At 41.6% G+C, this 14,368-nt stretch overlaps 1 protein-coding gene across 1 annotated transcript in view; it reads right to left on the bottom strand.

The window, feature by feature from the left end:
- Window positions 1-238: 238 nt before the first annotated feature.
- The window catches only part of TSPAN7 (tetraspanin 7), a 134,468-nt gene continuing 120,338 nt past the window's right edge, over window positions 239-14,368 (bottom strand). The window contains exons 6-8 of the mRNA XM_088451552.1: window positions 13,989-14,072; window positions 2,999-3,071; window positions 239-1,265 (exon numbers count right to left, since the gene is read on the bottom strand). Of these exons, the coding sequence (XP_088307678.1) occupies window positions 3,003-3,071; window positions 13,989-14,072 (153 nt within the window). The 3' untranslated portion in view covers window positions 239-1,265; window positions 2,999-3,002. The remainder of the gene's footprint in view (window positions 1,266-2,998; window positions 3,072-13,988; window positions 14,073-14,368) is intronic.

Raw genomic sequence — 14,368 nt, 5'->3', positions numbered from 1 at the left:
TGCTGAATCAGGCCTGAGTCCCCAAATTTGAGGTCTACCCCTTTCCTCCATACTTTTGACAAAATGTGCTGCTACATTCTCTAACATGGCTATTCCGTATTTTTTACTTCTGTTAGGTTGTACATAGGTTTTGGTTCTACTATAGAAACCAAACAAAAAAACAACAACAAACAAATACAATCCTTGCATGGTAAAAAAAGAAAAGAAGTAACAAACCATATAAATGATACAATCAACAGTCTGTCGTAGTTCAGTTTATTAATATGTGTATCACAAATGCTCACAATATCAAAGCATTTTCCTCAGCATGCTAGATGGAGACATTATATATAGATATATAAAAAAAAATTATAATTTGTAATTCATCTTGAAAAAGGTTTGAACATTTCCAAGTTCTGTCCTTACTTATATCTAAGTTTTCACACTGTCCTGAAAATATCATTTGGTTGCTGCACGTCCAAAGCAACAGGAGTAGAACGAAAACAAAAGGGAACATTAGCAAGGAAAGGAAAGAATAGTCATGGATGCACACTGAGATTAGTTTTACACTAAGGATAAAAAAGCATCAATATACTGCCTTCACAGTAAGCAACAACAGTTTAGTACAGTGAATCACAGGTTCCTGGAATCTGAAGCAAAAAATTCACTAGACAAAGATCATAAAGCATTAGCCATATAGCACAGAGCCAGGATCCAGGTCTCAGCCTAACACAAGGCTCCTGGAGTCCATTCGAAGCACAACGTAGTTCAACATTACTCTTCAAGTATTATCATATCACAGATTTATTTTAATTATTGTGGTATCTGTATGCAGTATATGGCAAAATAAACCAAAATAAGTATGCCTTGTAAATAAATATATATATATAAAAAGATTAGATAGGCTATATCTGTTTTTCATGTACTGAGTTATATAAATGTGTGGGACATTTAATAAACCATTGTTCAGGACATCATTGTCCCTGTGTTTGTATCAGTTACTGCATGCACAGGCAGGTCGAGGCAGTTAATGGATTATCATAGTAACATTACAACTACAGTATGACTAAAGAACACACAGAGTGCCATCATACGAAAAGCCTTCCCAGAAGGAAGTGTGCAGATAGACACTATATAGGCTACTCTTCATGGCACGACTTTACTGGAACGGATGGTTACACTACAAAATGGGAACACGGAGTGCTTGGTGGATGCGTTGTGTGCTCTAACATTCTGTAAATTCCTTCTTGATTCTATCAGCTCCTGACAAAAGAAACTGGTGGCCCCTAGAAGAAAAGAAATACAGACAGATTATACATTTATCAAAAAAGTATAATCCTGATCATTTATTGTTCCCTCAAAAACATTAGAAAATAAAATGGAGCAAACATTGACCTATGTCTTGTAGCTCTTACATATATAAATGTCTACAACAAATGGCCTATTCCCAATGGGTGGGTTTGCAGTCCAGAATATCCTGAGATTTGTGGATTGGATTTTTTCAGGGTTCATCTTAATGTACTTAGCATTGACATGTGTGTTTAAGAGCATACCAAAAATGAAGAAACAACTGACATGATTGTTTAAGAAATAATTATACTTTAAGTTCTTTAAGATTTTGGGGATCATTTAAGTTTATCGAGTGCACATATCAATGCACGTAAATGTGCAAAGGAAGTGTCCACTACTTGCATGTAGTTTAAGCTGGAACTGAGGTCTCCTAATGGTGCTGTTGCAGAATGAAACGCAAGTCAAACGTAATTGTACTTGCATCTCTATCGCCTAACTGTCCTGATCGGTACTGTGGGTTTAATAGCCATCATTACACACCCTTACTAAACTTACTAGCGCCCGTTACCATCTAGTTACTCTGTTTCTGCTGCCAGTGGAGAAGAGTCATTTATGACTCAACATCGCCCTTAGAGAAGTACTCGTGGCTACATAGCATGCGCAGTTCAAAAACACGCAAGATCCATTCACAAAATTGACGTGTTGAGTTCTGCACAAGACCCAAAGTGAGCAGGCCTCTAGATCAGGCCTGGCCAACCTGTGGCTCTCCAGCTTTTGTTAAACTACAAGTCCCAGCATGCCTTGCCAGAGTTTTAGCAATCTCTAATAGCAAAACTGTGGCAAGGCATGCTGGGACTTGTAGTTTCACAACAGCTGGAGAGCCACAGGTTGGCCAGGCCTGCTCTAGAACATGTCATGGGGTTTAGGCTAACTTCACTAAGAATTGTGTTTGACTTCTACAGCATAATCGCTGGACATCCCTGGAATGATTTAGACTCAAAATCACGAATTTACTAAGCAGCGTATTTAACTGTCTATTTAGATCTGATCCATCGGTTTCTGCCATGTGTGATTTCAGTCAGATTGCCTCATTTACAATATAATCTGCTGACAAACAGAAGCATGAATTAACCAGCCATTTTGGTATAAATCTCTGATTTGCCAAATCAGGGGATATCGCAGAAAATGCCCATATCGACCAAAAACGATTCTTAGTAAATTTATCTCTTACAGATGACAATATCCTGTCAGTCTCACTTCTACAATGGTAATTTAATTTCACCAGACACATGGTAGCTTTGTCTGTTAGTGTGCATGGCATACTGACCAGATGTGGTCTATGGAACGTACAGGCATGGAGCTAGAAGGTTAAAATTAACATTCTATTTGGATTTGATACAAACATTTTTCTATGGCTATCTAATGTATTAAATAAACCAAGTTATAATAGCCGACAATATAGCTCCTAACATGAAACTGAAAATAATTTTCACTTAGCTCATCTCCTACACCAGAGATGAAAGCCCATTAATAAATAAATAGCATGAGCTGTGTATGCAGGCCACGCACACATATAAATAAGGAGACACATGCTGTTACCAGATGAATTGATTGGTTTTAAATCAAGGCATTTGCTTAAGTAATTTAAAAGCAAATGTGCTTTATAGCGTGAAAGTGGTGCTGGAAGCAAGTGGTGCCTTGGTGCAAGAATAAAAGGAAAGAAATTCACCTTCTTACACCATCTCGTACTGATTTGCAGTGATAAACCGGGAAAGACAACACGCCAGTAACATTCCAATTAGCTGGAAGAGAATGAAGCAGGATTAATATATTAGGCTGCAATCATGTTCCATTTTATTTTTATAAGTATCATCTACTTTCCTGTGTAGATTGTATTTATAAAATTGCCGCTTTGTTTTAAAACAATATCAAATAATGACTAAGGGGTCTATTTACTAAGCAGTGTTAGGAGACAGAGTGAAAAGTGATAAGAAAGTGATATGGTGCCAGCCAATCAGCTCCCGTTATTTTTCAAACACAGCCTGTGAGATGACAGTTGGGAGCTGATTGGCTGGCATCTTATCACTTTCTTATCACATTTCACTCTGTCTCCTAACACTGCTTAGTAAATAGACCCCTAAAGGACTACTGCTTCATATGACAGGTAGAACATTTATACATATTATGTAACTGATTTATTCACAATCACGCAATGTTTATATTGGACATTGGGCCTGATTCAGTAAGGATCGCAACTGCTAAAGTGTACGCAGATGGTCGATTGTTGCGTACTGCGCATGTGTATGCATTGCAGTGTGAGTGAATACCTCACTGCGAGCGAGGCTGTGATCGCAGCGAGTACGCAGACCCATTGCAGAGTGATTGACAGGAAGTACCATTTGGGGGTGGTGATGGAGGCGTGGTCAGAGAAACGCAGGCATGCCAGTGCGTTGAACGCTGTTACAGGGGCGTGCATGAATTAGCCACTACGATGGCATACGCAGCCTGAGCTCTCACTGCGTACAGGAAAGTTAGCAATTTAGTGGTAGGGTCAGACCTGCCTTAAATGTGCGAGTGGTTCCGATGTACTTTGCTGTTACCGATGTTTTGTCTGGATTATAAGGTATTACAGATGTGCGGGAGGGGAAGTGGGCGTCTGTATGGTGTCTGTGCAAGTGCTTTGCGACTGCAATTATTAGCATATTTTCGCAGCATCCTTGCTGAATCAGGCCCATTGTTTTTTCTCTGTTAATACATTTTGTGCTTTTCAGTTATATTTTGTATGTGTTTTTTAATTATGTGGGTACCATAAAGCACACTGTATATTTGTACTGTATACTAAATTACCAAAACATATCACATAGTGTGCAGACTACAGACCAGAAGGAAGTGTGATACCGCCTTTCCATACTGTACTAAGCAGTTATATAAGTAAAATTAGGTGCCTCTCTATAGTTGTTAGAGCGGCTAATGCATATTGAAGTGCTGCCGGAGCAGCTCTGGCCACGTGCCCAAGGGCTAATTGGCTGGATCATGTACATCCTACATAATTAGCCAAATTGGACAGTGATCCTGTCGCTAAGGCCACCATTAGACAGAGGAAAAATGTAACTCAAATTGCATTACAGGACATTTACTTTTCTACTTTATATTAGTAAGGAGTTAAAAAAGCACCTGTGTGCATTATCTAGGGGTGCACTATGCGCCTCCATGTTACAGTCAGCCTTAATGCCTTCCATTTGCTTCATTTCAGTTGCGCACAGATCATATTAAGGGGCCACTAAACCGGAAGGCAGGCTGCATAATAAGAATGTGCTATTAATAATATTGAGAATATGTAACATTTTGGGCACTAACAGAACCACCGTACACCAGGCAGTCTCTCCTCCAATACACAACAGACTTCTGTAATATCAAATGTCAAAGGTAATGCTAGCCGCTTGTGTGACTGACAAAGGACAATAGCTTATGGTGTATTGCAGGGGTGGCCACCAAAATGTTGATCATGGTTGACCGTGGACACATGACCAGTCAATCCCGGTGGACGTCCGGGAGCCGCCAGCAGCAGCCAATAAGAGTCAGGCAGATTCTTATTGGCTGCTGCACCCAGATCCGGCGTAATGCTCTTAGCTGGCTCTGTGCTGCAGGGAGGCACCAGGCTGGAGAGGTGTCACTGCTGCCTACTCCATTTTCCGGGTGCTGCATAAGGGGCACTACTACAGGGACATTGCATAAGGGGCATTGCATGAGGAGTACTACTACTGGAGGTATTGGAAAAGGGGCACTACTACAGTGGACATTATGTGTATAAGGGGCACTACTGTGGGCAATGTGTATAAGGGGCACTACTGTGTGTCGTAATGTGAATCAGGGACACTACTATGTGGTGTAATGCAAATCAGGGGTACTATGTGCATTGTAATGTGAATAAGATTGTGCTACTGTGTGGCGTAATTTGAATTAGGGATACTGTGTGTGATTTCGGGAGGACAGACCCCAATCCCCTTGCTGTGAGGTCACTCCCCCTATTTGCATACCACGCCCCCTTTTCGGTCTTGGTAGATCATGAAAGGTTTTTAGCTTTATAAGTAGATCACAGAGTCAAAAAGTATGGCCACCCCTGGTGTCTTGCATAACAAAGTCACAAAGCCAAACATTAACTGCTGTCATTATTCATGTAACATGTACATTTGTGACTGCTGCTTCAATATGCCTTCCCACATTGGAACATGTATTTCATGTTTACTGGCCCTTTCAGCTCTGATTACACAGTCTATTCATACCTGTGCACTGAGGGCTGGTAGCGGACATGGCATGGCATATAAGCCTGAAGATGAAGAGGAATGTAACAACAGCAAGACAGGACATTAGAGGAGTTGAGAAATGAATAGGCAAATCCAGTTGGTATTTTATATCATAACTAGGATGTTTTGCTATTTTTTTTTTATTTTCAGTTGTTATATGCAAGTTAAGAACCATTGTACTCGTGGTCGTGGTCCTAACTCCTTTATTGAGATAACAAGATATAACAGACCTATTACAGACAGATACATATAACTTCATGGTCCACAGCTATTACAACAAATTTAAGACAAATATCATGTTGCAATGACCATACATGACAAACGATTAAATGCAATATAATGAATATTAACATGAACAAAGGCCTATAGAGCAACGTAGTGAGCTGCTAGATAACAAACTTGAGAAAGGCCAATGATGTTATTGTATTAATACTTCCATACATTACACTCACTGACCTAGTAAATTAATAGAAAGTATCTGCCAGAAAAGGAAATGGACAAGGCTTTGATAAATTCCTCAGGGAAGTAGAACTCCATTACTGGATCTGTTCTTCTGCATGAGACACTTGTTTATGCAAGCTCATGTGAGAACTGCATTAATGCAAAATGGCTGCTTCTTACCAATTTGTCTACTATCTCTCAGCAAGTTTAGAATACATAATACATATAATGTGCGCAGAAGTTATTTTTTTAACATAATTACTATCTAAATATTAACAAGCCTTAAAAAATTATGAAATATGGTTGGTCGTCGAAACCTTTTATCTGTATTACTAGTGTTCCCTCTAGCTCGTCCGAAAAGGGGGCGTGGTTATGAAAAGGGGGCGTGTCTATAAGACGCGTCCCCCTTTTCGTCATACTTGGGGGCGTGCCTGGCGCTTACGGACATGCCGGGCAGCCCCCAAGCGCTGCAGAAAGGGAGAATAGACGCCGGGCGCATGCGCCCGGCGTCTATTCCCCGGCGGTGACCGGGTCACCGCATGTTTGTCCACCCGCAGGACACTGCGTCCCGCGGGTGAGAACGGCTCCCACAGGCTGTTAGGGCAGGGCGCTTTTTGCCCTCCTCCTGGAGGGCAGGGTGCTTTTTGCCCTCCAGAAGGAGGGCAGGGCGCCGCGCCCCGCTAAAACAGCCTAGCGGGAACACTATATTACTCTGCTCAAGAATCACAATAAAAGTGTTTTGCGACTCGGAACATAGAACAGAATATTAATACAGAAATATGTGGCGTCAATGCCTCCTAACCATCGTGTTAATTGTAAGTTGTGATTCAGCTCTGTGAAATGTAGCGACAGGAGTGATGTGATAGACAATGGAAGCTAAAATAGAATTTCATCCATAAATAACTGTCACAGTGGTCTAGCTGAAGTCTGTTAAACAATTACAGTGTAGAACAAAGGTCGCTTTCCATTCTAGCAGCAGATAATGTGGACACCACAGGTCGTTCATTCTGTCCAGTGATCAATCCTGGCTGCGCAGTCAAAACATATTTTCACACATCAAGTCAATATTTTCTCTTGGTTTCTATCAGCTCCTGCGGAGTAATGAGAGCGCCTGGCACAGCTACTAGATATGACATCAGTGTAAAAGTGTGGAGGGTGCAGCACTCTGATTTTATCATTAAATCTTAGCCGCATGAAGTCCTGCTATTTCTTCCCTACCGTATGCTATAAATTGCATTTTTAATTATAAGGAACAAAAAAAGCACCTCCTCTAGAGGTTCAGCTAGGGGCCGACAAGCCTCAATCAACCTGTAAGCCTCAATCAACCTGTAGAGTAGGAGCTAGTAGTAACTGTACCTTTCAACTGCTGTTGAACTACAACTCAGTTTACTATGAGTTACTTACAGCAGAGGACTGGCTAGGCTAGGATTTGTATGTGTACAGCTGAAGAGCCACATTGTACTGAAATTTGTTTTATTATGATTATCATCTTTTATTTATAAGTGCCACAAAAAATCTGTAGAGGACCCACCAGCAGAGGTAATGGTTAGCATTACAGCCTTACAACACTGAGGTCTTAGGTTCAATTCCCACCACAGCCCTATCTATGTGGAGTTTGTAGATTATCTTTGAAAGTGCAATGATTGTTGGCACTCGCAGCAGCTGGGACTAGGGTGTTGGGTAGGAACGCTGAGCCCCAGCGATGAATGAACACTTGGATAAGGGATTTACTATCTATAACATGTTGCTGGTACATGTGTTGCCTTAAAGACGTTTTTTTCACTATGGATATTAAACATTTATAACTTAATGGAGTGCTGGTCAAATCTATACATGAGCCCCTGATTGGATCTCCGGGATGGATAATTTTTGTATATATATAATATACATACACCTCCGAATAATTAGTAGACTAACTGATTATAGGCTGAGTACACATCAGAACAACGTCCAAAAGAAGCGATGGTCTTTCCAATTTCCCTTCATCCTAGAACACACAATACAGAGCTTACACACTGTGTAATCTTCCGAACACCGGCACAATATATCATGTCGGAGCATTGCATCCAATTACTCTTTTCTCCTGTACACACTATGCAATCATCATGTAGACCACTGGCAGGTCAGGGGATGTCTTCAGAGGAAAGATTGGACCAATATATCTTGTGGTGTTCCGGTTGAGTGTACACAATGCATAACATCTTCCCATCTGATGTGCAGCGTAACAGATGAGAAGATGCGATGAACAACGCACATGAATGCGCGATTGAGAGTACACATGACAAATCAGCCAATATATTGCCTAATGTGTACCCCATCTTAGGGCCATATCCAATTAGGTGCGAAAGGCCGTTTTCTGCAAAAAAGTATCGCGAGTGACGTCATTTCGGCATGCAAAAAGTTTCCTCCATATTCAATTCCAGAGACTTTTTGCCATTGCGGAAACTCAATGCATTGGAACCTGAGAAAAAGTTTCGCCTATGATTAGGTGTCGGAAAAAAGTGCAGAATGGGGGTTTTGGGGTGCAAACCTCGGAAAACCCCCGTGCACCCTTGGGACAGTCTCCCAAAGGTAAACTGCAGCAAAAAAAGTTTCAAAAATACTTTAGATCACCCCAAAAAAGTACTTTCATTTTGGGGGCGAAAAAGTCCAAATTTGACGGACAAACTTAAAAACTAGCGTAATAGACTCCAGGGGGGGTCCCAAGTATGCCCCAGGCATAAAACTTCACTTTAGCAACTTTAAAATATGCTAGCACCCATTTTCATGTACCCCAAATTTGCTGGGACTACTTATTTTCACCAAACACACAGCTAAATGCTATTCTTCAACAGTTATGCAAAGACGCAGCTATTGAGATCATTTAAGTTCCCCAAATACCTTTAGCAGGCCTATTCGGGGGTATCTATAGTGATCCCCAATGTCAGCGCATGTTTTGGGGGGTGTCAGGCTGATTTCCCCAAATCTGACAGTACTTTTCGCATGTTACAGTTTCGCCGGGTCCCGTTTTCGCCGATTTCTAATTGAATACAGGCATAAGCGGAGAAGTGCGCAATACTTTTTCGCATGGAAAACCAGCGATGACGGCGAAAAGTCCGGCATGCGAAGAGTATGGGACTTTTCTCACCTAATTGAATATGCCCCATAGTCTGAAGATAATGATAGAAGAGAACTTGGCATGGTAACAGCATGTTAACGTTAAAAACATAATTCTGTTAAGGCCTCAGCATAGAGAGAACAAAATGTCTTTATTACACCTCTCAAAACTATTCTCCATTCTGTGGCCTTACCATATCAAAGAGATTATAATGCAGGTGATTTATGTCACAGCGATATAACTTGTCACAAGACCCAATTATCCATTATGTCAGGAGTAGCCACACACTTAGCACTGTTCCAAGTGTGGAATTACCGCTGACATTCTGCAAACGTATGTTCGTTCTTTTGGCAATACCATTATATTCATCCAGGTTAACATTTTACAGATCCCCAACCGTGACTACAATTTTGGGTCTTTCTTCAAAAATGACATAGTGTAGTGTTATATGCAGCCACTTATCACTACACTCTGTTCAGCTTTAAAATGAGTGTGAAGATTAGTGTTAATACACTGCTGCTGTTTTGAAAACTTAATTTGTGTTATTTTGTCTAACGCATCCAAGAAGAACAAAACATTATCATTTTTTTTCTATGAAAATCAATTTGCACATTTTGATCTGAAAAAAAACATTGACAATGCTTTTGATCCCCAAGCAGTAGTGAATTAATGGACCTACTGTATTTGTACACAACACAATAGTGTATTAAAAATAAAATGTGTTTTCATTTAATTTTTAAATAATAGTGTAATGCCTCTTCTTCACTGAGGACTCACACAGTTTTAATGCTTGTATATCCTACATTGCTATACCTGACACGTACTGCTCATTTTGAGCTGTTCATACTGTAAAATAGTTACAATTCTACATAAAAATGAAAGTAGATTTTATTTTGTGTGTATTTTATATGTACACCAAAAGGCAGTGAAGTATATATCATGGGTGTGGGGTCTACATCCCACGCCCAGGAATGACCACTGTGTCTGCCTCTAGTGTGGTTGTTAGTGATAATTTCAGAAAGATGGCACCACGCAGGAGCTAGCAAAGACTCTCTCTGCTTTCTAGTGCACATGTGCCAGCTTTACTGTTATCACTGGAAAGATGGCACAGTGGAAAAAGCACAGGGAGTCGGCGCATTTCCACAGGTACAGGAGGGTGGTGGTGGGGGGAGTAGGGGCCTGCTTCATGGTGGTGGTGAGGGTCCGCTGCATAGGTGTCCCCAGTTCTTAATACCCCCCCTGGCCAAAGGCATAAATGCATTCATCTCTACTGTGCCATGCAAATACTATAATTGAGCAAGTGCAGTTTTCAGTTTCATTAATGAACCAGATATGTGCAGAACTACAATTTGACTACTGCTTTGTGATATCTTGTTCAGTCGCACAGGAAAGCTTATGCAGGACTGCAACTAGCGGGGGTGGAGGTGCACATGCACCGGGTGCGCCGCTGCAGCCGCCGCCAGTGTCCTCCAGCCCGGCGCCGCAGGGAGGCTCCAAGCCGGACGCCCGCTGAGATGTTATTACCAGCAGGCGCCCGGTTCCTTCCCTGCATCGCCGCAGTAGCCGGAAGCTGGAGTTCTCTCCTGAACTCCAGCTTCCGGCTGTCCCCACAGGCACTAAGGGAGAGACGTCATAACTCCATAGTTCCGAGGAGCAGACGGGCGGACAGGACGGCGGCGGATGTAGGAGCAGGGTTTAAGGTAAGTAATGTTTTTTTTCTGTGTGTAAATGGCACTACAGGGACATTACTAAGGGGGCATTACTATATGGGCACTACTACAGGGGCATTACTATGGGGCATTCAGATATGGGCACTACTACAGGGGCATTATAATATGGGCACTACTACAGGGGCATTACTATATGGGCACTACTACAGGGGCATTACCATATGGCACTACTACAGGGGCATTACTATGGGGGCACTACTGCAGGGGGCTTTACTATGGGGGAATTACCAGGGGGGACGCCAAATTACTGTTTTGCCGCGGTTGACAAAAATCCTATTTTCTGCCCTGGCTTATGGACTATCAAATGGAGATGGCAGTGTCTCTGGGTCTGCAAAAGATTACACTAACCAATCAGAGAATTTGGGGGGGACCAGGGAAGTGGCTTGCTGTATACTGATCAGACACATTAGTGTTCCTACTTTTGGATTGTATTCTGGTGGCAGGACGAGACTATTTAAATAATATAAAGTGTGTGCGAAGGAAACTGTTGACAGCACAGTGGGATCAGGGTCGGCGCTACCATTAGGCAACTGCCTGAGGGCGCCACTCAATCTGTCAAACATGAAACTGAAGGATGTCTCTGTATGAGACATCCTCCTTTTACAGTGAACTGGCGGCGGCTGCGGGTCTGATCAGCTGCAGCCGCTATCAGGCTGTGCCGCAGCGCTTCCTTTGCACTTGTAAATAGAAGTCCTGCGGTGCTTCACCATGGCAGCCCCTCATAGCTCAAACGCACCTCCTCATGGCGCCTGGATCCCGGCACCTGAGTGACTTCATGTCTGCACCCAGCTTGACGCAGCTGTAAGTACTAATCATGTTGATTTGGAGTCCGTTGTATCTGAAATACAACACTGTTCATAGTTATATACAGGGGCCGGATACGCGGGTTAGATTGACGGTGAAGGGAAGCTGGGATAAGCAGGGTAGATGGACTGTGTAGGTGATGACAGTAATACCACTGCCGTTCCTCAGAGGAATCCAGCCAAATAGGAGGGTAAACAAGAAAACAGCTAAGTTACTTATGGGGCTTTCTGCAGGACTGCAGTACAGATCTTACAGCCCAATGGGGGGAGGGGGTGTACTTGTTAAACAGAACGATAGGAAAAAAACACAGAAGAGCAATACTGAAAACACAAGCACTGATGTAGAACATATGGAGGAGGGGGTAAGCAATGAATTTACAGATGGGGGGATGGAGCACATTAAGGAGCATACATATATATATGTATGTGCGCAATACACACACATATATATATATATATATATATCACAGGGGCTCTGCACTCACCATAATAACTAATAATAATAATAAACATAATAAACAGTGGGGTTTTAGTTCATGAATTGATCAATGCATTTAAGCTTGCAGCCCATCATCACGTCACCCATTTTAACTAGTTTAATTAACTTGTGTCAGCTGTTTTCCTAGGTGCTTAGCAACAGGTGTGCTTGGTAACTGTCACACGTTTAAAAGCAAAGTTGCTGTGAGCTTTAAACCTTGACAGCATACCCTGAGTTTAACATTTATGTGATGGCTATGTCCATGCTATAATTCTGAGCAATAGAGTAGGGACTTGCAGTAAAGTGGGGTCCAGTGACGATGGGCTGCAAGCTTAAATGCATTGATCAATTCATGAACTAAAACACCACTGTTTATTATTATTATTAGTTATTATGGTGAGTGCAGAGCCCCTGTGATTTCTATTTAAACAATGTGGTCACATACCATGTTGCACCCCAAATCTAGGAATGGTGAGTGCCGTGGATTAGTGCTTTTTATATATATATATATATATATATATATATATATATATATATATCCCAGCCCACCTAGTGGCCACCTGTATACCCCTTTAGTAGTGAAGGCACTAGGCTGAAGCTTTGCCTAGTATGCCAATGGTGGAACTTGGGGTGTACCCCTCATCTGGGGGAACCATATTCACAGCATCCAACCCATCTCCTGTAGTTGCGCCACTGGTGCCATGGACGCTAAAGGACACTTTCTAATGCAATAGGTGGGCGAGTAGATAAGTAAGAATAAGGAAGTATTTGAGGTCCACACTTTCTGCGATTCATGAAAGAGCCTTATTATGTGTGATTCAGAACAGGCAGGGCCAGATTAAGGTTTGGAGGTGGCCTACATATAAAATTGTTAATAAAATATGCTGGGAATTTTGCCAGTGTCCCCAACTCTTGGTATATAGCTATGAATTGGGGCTCCTGGGCGAGAGCTTTTGCCACCATGTTGTTAATCTGGCTCTGAGAATAGTGGTGGCCAAGCTTGGTCCTCAAGGACCCCTAACAGTTATATTACCAACTATCCCATTTTAAAACATCCACAGGTAACCTAGAATACATACACAGTTAGGGGTCCTTGAGCACCAGTTTTGGCCACCCCTGATCTAGAAGAGTGAGTCTGCGTGATCCTGTCATGACCTCATGATCAGGTTACAGATGTGATACAGGACACCAGTTTACATGTAATGTGGGAAAGATCAAGTCAAGTTATATTAGCCCAGTATTGTTCATATTAGAAATTAGAGGACACAGATTGGTAACAGGTGCAGAGGAATAAGTGATATATAATTAAAAATGCCTAGGACACATTATAGTCTTTATCTTCTACCACCGTACTGTACCCATGCCAGAATAAGTTGCCATTTTTTTCTGTGGAAATTTTTTTTGTAACTACTCCTGAAGTTAATACATTGTAGTTGGTTTTTCATTCATAAAATAGGAACAAAGCATAATATTTTGTTACTAGCAGTAGTACAGTAGGAATTATTGAATTTTCATCTAGTGTTCATTATGCATCAGCAAAATAGATTGCCAATGAGCCTGTGCATAGAGTCCAGTTACTCTGCAGGAAAAAAATACACCTGAAAATGTCCCATTTCATCTGCCCGTTTTCTCACATATACAGGGGAGATGCATCAAATCCTTATACGGTTAACATTAACCTTTTCCTTATAAATATAGAAGTTGCCCATAGACACCAGCTTCTAGCCATTGTTTAGAAGCTGATTGGTTGCTAAGGGCAACTTCTTCACAGCATCTCTCTTGAAGGTCTGATGCATCTCCCCCATGTTCAGGAGCAGAGCATAGTGGGAAAAGCAGAAACATAGTAGACGTAACACCTGCCCTTACCTGTGAGAATGCAATTCCAAAGGCAACCCCAGCAATGATCCCCATGTTAGTTTCCATGAAGTTAGTGACCAGCTCATAGCAGCCCTAAAGAAATGAGAGGCACATTGATTTAGACATAAGCATCATCTTTATATGAAAACAGGTTGAACAGACCAGAAAGAATCAAGACCCATAACATCAGATAACCAATATAAGCGTGCACTGCAGAGGAGTTATATATGTGAATTTAAATAAAATATTTAACAAAATGCATTTAAAAATATATCCTATAATACACTTTCTATTTCTACATATACTGTCTATTGCAAGGCAGTACAGATTCTTATATAGAAACCACTATCTAGGACAACATGGATGAGCCCTGACAGCAGCATCTGTTT

The sequence above is a fragment of the Taudactylus pleione genome, unplaced genomic scaffold, assembly GCF_031769625.1.
Source record: "Taudactylus pleione unplaced genomic scaffold, aTauple2 ptg000026l, whole genome shotgun sequence".
Taxonomy (NCBI): domain Eukaryota; kingdom Metazoa; phylum Chordata; class Amphibia; order Anura; family Myobatrachidae; genus Taudactylus; species Taudactylus pleione.
The sequence above is the reverse complement of the archived record's forward strand: the minus strand, read 5'-3'. Positions and strand labels throughout refer to the sequence as shown.